Genomic DNA, 7550 nt, shown 5'->3' with positions numbered 1-7550 from the left:
GGGGACGAGGACGGGGACGGGGCCGCCCCCCCCCGGTAGGCACTGGAGCGGCTTTCTTCTTCCCCCCGCAGCGCCCCGGGATGTTACCGGGCAGCCGCCTGGCGCCTCAGGGCCCCTCCATGGGGCCGCCCGGGTACGGCGGAAGCCCGGCGGTGCGGCCCGGCATGGCGCAGGCCGGCCTGGACCAGGCCCGCAAGAGGCCCGCGCCGCAGCAGCTACAGCAGGTGCAGCCCCAGGCAGTGCCCAACCGCAACCACAAGTAAGGGCTGAGGGCGGCGGGGGGGATCAGGGCATCGCCGGGGCAGCGGGGGGGCTCAGGACATCCCTGGGACAACCCTGGGGCAGCGAGGCTCTTGGGGCATCCTTGGGCATCCCGTTGGTATCGAGGGATTCTCAGAGCAGCAGGTGTCCTCGGGATGTTGCCCGGCATCCCCAGGGCAGTGAGGGGCCTAGGATATCCTTGAGCATCCCTGAAACAGGAAGGGTTCCTGGAGCAGTGGGGGCCTTCACATCTTCCCCTTGCACCTCCAGGGCAGTGGAGGGATCAGGACATCCTTGGGCATCCCCGTAGCAACCGAGGTCTCGAGAGGTCCCTGGGTATCCTCAGGACATCCCTGGGGCAGCAGGAGTCTTGGGGCATCCTTGGGTCCAAGGGGTCTTCAAGGCATCCTCTGTGCATTCCCAGGGCAGTGGGGGTGCTCAGGACATCCCCAGGTGGGTGCACTCACACTGCTTCTCTCCCCACAAAGCCCCATGGGAAAAGATCCATGTTCTGGGGAGCAGGCAGGCACTGCTGAAATCAGAGTGAGCTGCAAGTCCTCGCTGAAGGGGCAGGCGCTGGCTTGGTGTCATCTGCTGGCTGCTCGTAGCAGCACAAAGCTTTTCTGTGTGCAGGGCCAGGCCTGGGCCTCTCATTGCTTCTTTTTGTTGGGTGGCTGAAAGAGACTTCAGCGTTCTTGTGCAGCTTCTCCTCTGGGAGAAGGCAGCTTCCAGCAGATAAAAGAGCAATGTGCAGCCGCTAGACAGGAGCAAGCTTACATTCAGTTTCTGGCAGTACAGTGTGATGTCTCAGTAACATTGGGAATGCATCCCCGAGTCTCCTAGAAAAGTCTGTCTAAAGCAAAGTGAACCAGAGAGCCCCGTTGGTTGGACACCCTGTCAGTGCTTCCTTTCCAGTGATGCAGCCCCGCTTTCAGTGCCTTCCCTGGAGATGTATTCAGGTGATGAGTTGCTGCAGGGCTGAGAGCACTGCTGATGCCGTGGTCCTAAACCAGACAATAAGTCCTCATCTTGCTCCTTTTGTGAATGTCCGCTGTTAATTAGCGCAGTGGTTGCCATTTTGATGCGCTCCTTCCTTTACAGTGCTAAAAAGAAGAAGATGGCAGACAAAATTCTACCTCAGAGGGTGAGTGGCACGCACAGACGCAGCCTCTGTTGATGCAGAGATGTGGGGGGATTGGTAGTGATTTGCATTCTTGATTGGCTTGTGCTCTGCTGTAGATTCGTGAACTTGTGCCTGAGTCTCAAGCTTATATGGACCTGTTGGCCTTTGAAAGGAAATTGGACCAGACGATCATGAGGAAACGCTTGGATATCCAGGAGGCTTTGAAACGACCCATTAAGGTAGGGGAGGGATGTGTAGGGCTCTTACTGTAGTCAAGAGAGTAGGAGGGCTCTGAAGATTGTGTCATATTACTGTAAGCATGTAAAGAATGCTAATGCTCAAGACTTAAGTGGGTGGTAGAACCAGGACTGCCTCTCTCCGTGCTGTTTGTCCTGAGAGAGTGGAAATATGGGGAAAAGAAGAATATTAAGCTTAGTTTTAACAAAATATAAGCAAGATGGTCATCCCTTTGCTTCAGAATGAATATTGAACTGATGCTTTTTCTTGTAGCAAAAGCGAAAGCTACGTATTTTTATCTCCAATACCTTCAATCCAGCCAAGTCGGATGCAGAGGATGGCGAAGGAACTGTGGCCTCCTGGGAGCTTCGAGTGGAAGGACGGCTGCTAGAAGATGTGAGTATGAGACACCCAACCACAGAGTTGATTTCATGGATCTGGAATTGGCAATTAAACCAGCTCCTTAGTGTCTGGGAGTGTAGCTAAGGGCTTGATATCCTCCTTCATCTCTGTTTTCCAAGGAGTCTGATGGTGACGAGACCGAGAGCCCAACTCGGAGACCGATGGGTATCCCCATGGCAGAACATGAGTTATACAAAGTTCTTATAGCTATAAGAATTAATGGTGAGAGCCGATCAGTGGCACTTGTGTACCCTGGCTCTTAGAACCAGGGCACTCGCATTTTATGTAATTGCTGAGTAAGTTAATTCCTCCAAGCTCATCTTTATCTCCAGTCTTTCACCATTTTTGACTTGGAACTTGATTTTCAAGCATGTATTGATGAATGTAAGTGTTCACAACTTAAAGGAACACTGTCACGCGCCTTGCCTGTGCTTGAGTCCTGGAACTTGCTCTCCTGACTCTCTTCCTTCCTGTGTTGCTTGCAGTCTGCTTTGTCCAAATACGATGCCACCAAACAGAAAAGAAAGTTCTCATCCTTCTTTAAATCTCTGGTCATTGAACTTGATAAAGACCTCTATGGCCCTGACAATCACCTGGTAGAGGTGAGCTTGCTTCTTTTCGCTGTATTATCTCTACAAGTGGGTTGTTGTTCCGGCAGACTGAATTTGTATGTAATTTGTAACTTGTGAAGTGGGGTATTTAAGGCTTTAACAAGTGGCTGGGATCCAGGGCTGAATTCTCTTGAATTCTTATCTTAGCTTTTCCACTGACTTGCCAGGGCTCTGAATAAATGCATTAACTCTTGTTTCAAACCATAAATGGGAATAAGATGAATTTTTTATCATGGATGAGGTTGGGTGGCAAGAAGCAGGAGCAAAAGGAATCGAGTGTGTGGGTGCAGCTAAAAGCCCCCTCCTGTTGCACATATTCCAGTGGCACAGAACTGCTACAACTCAGGAGACGGATGGCTTCCAGGTGAAGAGGCCAGGAGATGTCAACGTGCGCTGCACTGTCCTTCTGATGCTCGATTACCAGGTGAGATGTTGGATAGCAGAGCTGGGCACACGTAGCATTTGCTTCGCTGTGTCTGTGGCCATAGTCCCGTCTCACCTCTGTGTGCTTTTTCTTTCAGCCTCCCCAGTTCAAACTGGATCCCCGCTTGGCTCGGCTCCTGGGGATCCACACTCAGACTCGCCCAGTGATCATCCAGGCTTTGTGGCAATATATCAAGACCCACAAGCTCCAGGACCCCCACGAGCGGGAGTATGTCATTTGTGACAAATACCTCCAGCAGGTAATGGAATCTGTGGCAGGAACAAACAACTGCTTCAGCTTTTCCTGGTCAGCAGGCAGCGGTCTGGCATGGAGCTCCTGTTCCTTCCCTTAGCCCTGTGTTTCTGTCACAGATATTTGAATCTCAGCGGATGAAGTTCTCTGAAATTCCACAAAGGCTTCATGCACTGCTTATGCCCCCCGAACCGATCATCATTAATCACGTGATCAGGTGAGGCTGCTCCACTTGGCTTCGTATTTCTAGAAGGAAGGGAGGAAAGGATGGATGAGGCTGGCACAGGAAGATGATGTAATATGCTCTGATTTTTTCAGTAGTAGTTCCTCTGTGTTGCCTGCCGTTATTCCTTTATACAGGAATGCACACCTCTGACACTTACTGTGTCCCTCTCTTACACAAGGAACTCATGCTGTCTTTGCATTACACACGTGTGGATAGAAATTTGCTTGGAACAATCACTCGGTCCGTGTGCAGCAAAGACATCAATAAAGCTTTGCTGTTTGGTGTTAGAGCTGAAGCTAACACTGGCTTGGCCTTTCCCTGCCTGCAGTCCTTACACTGCATCACCCCAGAGTAGTCACAGTTCGATGTGACAATTTCTTGAACTACTCACTCTTTCTGGTTCCTTTCTTGTGGATGCCCCTAGTGTTGATCCTAATGACCAGAAGAAAACAGCCTGCTATGACATTGATGTGGAGGTGGATGACACCTTGAAGACTCAGATGAATTCATTCCTGCTATCAACTGCCAGTCAGCAGGAAATTGCTGCTCTGGATAACAAGGTAGGGAGAGCTCCTTCAGGTCTGCTGTCCTCGTTGCTAGATAGGAGTGTGTCTTTAGAGCAAGATGAGCCCTGGATGTGACAGTTCAGCCTTGCTCTGTTGGGCATTTGGAGGCTGGAGTGGGGCAACCATGGTTACAGATTGCTGCCAGGTAAAGCCACCTGAGTTTTAAAGCAAATGGTCAGTGGAAAAACCTGTAACATTTAGAGCAGGAAGTTGGGAGCTGAGAATCCTACCTGATAAGTCAACGAGAGAGTATGAGAATTCACCTTCACATGTTGGATCTCTTTATGTTTCTCTGACATTTTTCCCTATTCAGCAGTCTCAGTGCTGTGCTTGTCTCCTTCAGATCCATGAAACAATAGAGACAATTAACCAGCTGAAGACCCAGCGTGAGTTCATGCTGAGCTTTGCCCGAGATCCTCAGGGCTTCATCAATGACTGGCTCCAGTCCCAGTGCCGGGACTTGAAGGTAAAAGCTTTTCTTGTGTGGAAGGTGGATCCAGTCACATGCTTCCCTCATTATAACTAGCTCCCACAGAGAGAGAAAGGCAATTTCCTGCTCAGAAAGCAAGACTTGAACTGAAATCAAGCATAAGAACCTGACCTGACTGAACTGAAGTTTCTTTGAGGCAAAGGGGTGCAGTTTTGTTCAGCACAGAGCTTTCGTACTCCCTGAACTGCTTTGTCCTTTGTGCTTTCCAGACGATGACTGATGTTGTTGGGAATCCTGAAGAGGAGCGTAGAGCCGAGTTCTACTTCCAGCCATGGGCTCAGGAAGCTGTGTGCAGATACTTCTACTCCAAGGTGAGCGTCCCCAGGCAGGGGTCCCTTCCATACCCAGTGGCTTGGTGAACCTGTCACTTCTTGGGGCTGATGCCCTGGTGAAATGGGGCGGTGCTAAGCTTTGCTTTCAGACACTGTTGACGCGTTATGATCCCATTTTGTTTTCAGCCTTATCCAGATGGGTTCTATGGTACTCGAATACTGCGCTGCTGTCTGTGTTAATGAGGCAACCCTTCTCTTCCAGGTCCAGCAAAGACGGCAGGAGCTAGAGCAGGCCCTGGGAATCCGCAACACATAGGCCCTCATCTCCTCCCCAACCAGAAGGCGTCACAGCTGCTTGTGGAGACAGGGTGCTGCAGAGCACGCGGTTAAGGCTCACGTCACCACGCTGTGGTGCTGAGGCCTGCACCGTCATCCATCCTGGCATTGTCCCTGCTGGGGCAGCTCTAGGACACCTGGGGTCTTCTGGGGTGTGGCAAGCAGAGAGGCTCCAACGAGTACACACTTCTACCTGGTTTTCTTCCTGACTGTTGCCTTGTCAGTCCCAAGGCTTCCAAGAGCCTCCCCTTGACTCCGTGCTGCCTGTAGTGTCCCCAGTAGCCAGTACGAATGCTGACTTGGAGCTCCTCTCAAGTTCAGAAACTCTTCCTCTTCCCGTTCCTCTTCAACTAGCATCTAGTTGTGGCACACGTGAGACCTGGCTCTGGGAAGCCGGGATCTGCTCGAAGGGCAGAGTTCTGTGGCTAGTCTATTCTCTGCCTCGGTTTGTAGCAAGGTACCAGGAGATGGAGTGGGCAGGGTGCTGACATACCTCCAGCCCTCCCCTCCCTCGCTGCGAGGGGGCTGCTGCACTGGGCTGCCTCACAGGTCACTCTCCTCCTTGAGGAAGTTACTGGACTGTATAGAGAATTGTTTCTTCCCTTGTCCCTTCTTCCCTGTCCTGCTCCCTTCACGTTTATGACAGACTTTCTTGAGCTGGGAACCACAAGGGAGATGAAGCATTGTCTTACTGCAGGGATGTGGAAGCGCTGGAGAGCTGAGGAAAAGACTCCACTTATGGTTCCAGCAAGCCAGCTGGCTGCTCGCTTTCCCTGTAGCGGGGAGGGAATGTGCAGGGGCAGAGTTTGCTCATTCCTCTGGGACAGTTACCGTGTGTCATTTGCTGTGGGGACCAGAGGCTCCTTCCTGTGGATCTGGGAGTGTGGATCCATCCCTTGGGAGCGGAGGTAGCCCCAAGCATCTATGAGTTAGCAGATGTTTCCATGCTGAAGCTCTTGTGTTTTTTTAGTCAAGTCATGGATCAGGAATGTACACGTAGACTTTATCACGGGGAGTAGGAGCCCCTATGCCTCTTCATGGAATTATTTACTAGTGAACCAGCGGTCAGGTGTAAGAGAAGGACCTCTCTTAGCCTAGATCTCAGTATTTCTGCTTGGAACTGTAATGCAAATGGACTGTAATGCGAAGTCGGTCACGTTCTCTTGGAACGGCTGCAAAACCCATGTTACTGACAAGCCCCCCTCGTCCCCACCCCCGGCTGCGGTGTGGCCGGGAAGGCTGCTGTGAATTTGGGAGCCTGGGTGGCCCTACTCGTGTCTGTGTTCCCACATGTCTGTGAGTAATAGACCCTTCCCTTCTCCTTTGCCCCCTTTTGAAACTGCTCCTCTGTGGTACTGGGGTGAAGGTCTTGGTGCTGACGAAGCAGCCCACTGACTCCTCAGGGTAGTTGCACATGAAGGATGCTGAACACTGCGTAGGCAAACATAGCTGTTGCAGAATAACTGCTTTTCTTAACTATTACGTTGTGGGTTTTTGTTTTTTTTCTTTCCATGGACCAAACTTTTTTTTTTTTTTTTGTACTGTATCCTTGTAGATGTCACCCAGTTTTAATAAAAGCCTGTGAAGGAAGCTGTCCTCCTCCTGTGCTGACAGTACGGTTTCTGTCAGCAGCTGCCGTGGTGGATGACAATTCGTGCATTTGCCTGGGAAGGGACAGGATTATTTTCACTTTTAAACAAAGCCAGCTGCTTTAGGAAACTGCAGAGAAAATGTTCTTCCCATTTTAGCCTTTTCCACAGTGCCTTTCTTGAAAGGATCTCTGGCTCACGGCGTCCGCCGAGTCTTTGCAGGGTGCTTTTGTGCTAAAAGAGCAAAGGATCGTGAACAAAAGGGAAATCCAGTGGCCAAGCTGCTGAGAAATGCTGGCCAGCCTCGTGTCCACACCACAGAATCGGGAGAAAACCACATTCAAGGTTACCTAGGCCGGTTAAAAGCTGGGCAAAAGGAGATTTGCCCTTTTTCTTCTTCTTTGTTCCTAAAAGTAGGAAGGTAACGCTTTGCACAAAGCTTGGGGACGCTCGTGAGATCCTGAATACAGAAGCAAGGGCAGTGCCTAAGGTCAAGCAGTCAGCGCTGCTGCTTACCGCTGGGGTTAAGGCTGGGGTTGCGTTCTGGGTCTGCAGTCAGACGGTTCATGTTTCCTACTTGGGGGGGGGGGCAGGGGGAAGGCACTTACCGAGAGGAAATAAATTGCTTTTCTGCAGAAAATGGGGTGGGAGAGAGACGCAGGGCAGCCGTACCGCCGGCTGCCAGCGACCTGAGCCGCTCCCCCTCTGCTCCGGGGCAGGGAGCACCGTGCCCCGGCCGGAGCCCGGTTCGACGGGGCGGG

General features: G+C 51.5%; 1 protein-coding gene across 1 annotated transcript; it reads left to right on the top strand.

The window, feature by feature from the left end:
• On the top strand, positions 8-5392 carry SMARCD1 (SWI/SNF related, matrix associated, actin dependent regulator of chromatin, subfamily d, member 1). Its single transcript, XM_021379176.1, has 12 exons — positions 8-259; positions 1363-1405; positions 1501-1623; positions 1895-2017; positions 2509-2625; positions 2957-3058; positions 3156-3317; positions 3430-3527; positions 3961-4096; positions 4446-4568; positions 4802-4903; positions 5127-5392. The coding sequence occupies exons 1-12, from the start codon at positions 81-83 to the stop codon at positions 5178-5180; spliced, it is 1362 nt and encodes a 453-aa protein (XP_021234851.1). The 5' UTR covers positions 8-80; the 3' UTR covers positions 5181-5392.

The sequence above is a fragment of the Numida meleagris genome, chromosome 32, assembly GCF_002078875.1.
Source record: "Numida meleagris isolate 19003 breed g44 Domestic line chromosome 32, NumMel1.0, whole genome shotgun sequence".
In the NCBI taxonomy this organism is placed as follows: Eukaryota; Metazoa; Chordata; class Aves; order Galliformes; family Numididae; genus Numida; species Numida meleagris.
Note: the sequence above shows the minus strand (reverse complement) of the source record. Positions and strands in the feature narration are given on the sequence as shown.

What these genes read in the sequence shown, in the direction of transcription:
- SMARCD1 (XM_021379176.1), top strand. Translation starts at nt 81, where the DNA reads ATGTTACCGGGCAGCCGCCTGGCGCCTCAGGGCCCCTCCATGGGGCCG. An exon ending in CTGACAATCACCTGGTAGAG is followed by an intron (nt 2,626 to 2,956) that starts GTGAGCTTGCTT and finishes CACATATTCCAG; the next exon opens with TGGCACAGAACTGCTACAAC. An exon ending in TTGCTGCTCTGGATAACAAG is followed by an intron (nt 4,097 to 4,445) that starts GTAGGGAGAGCT and finishes TGTCTCCTTCAG; the next exon opens with ATCCATGAAACAATAGAGAC.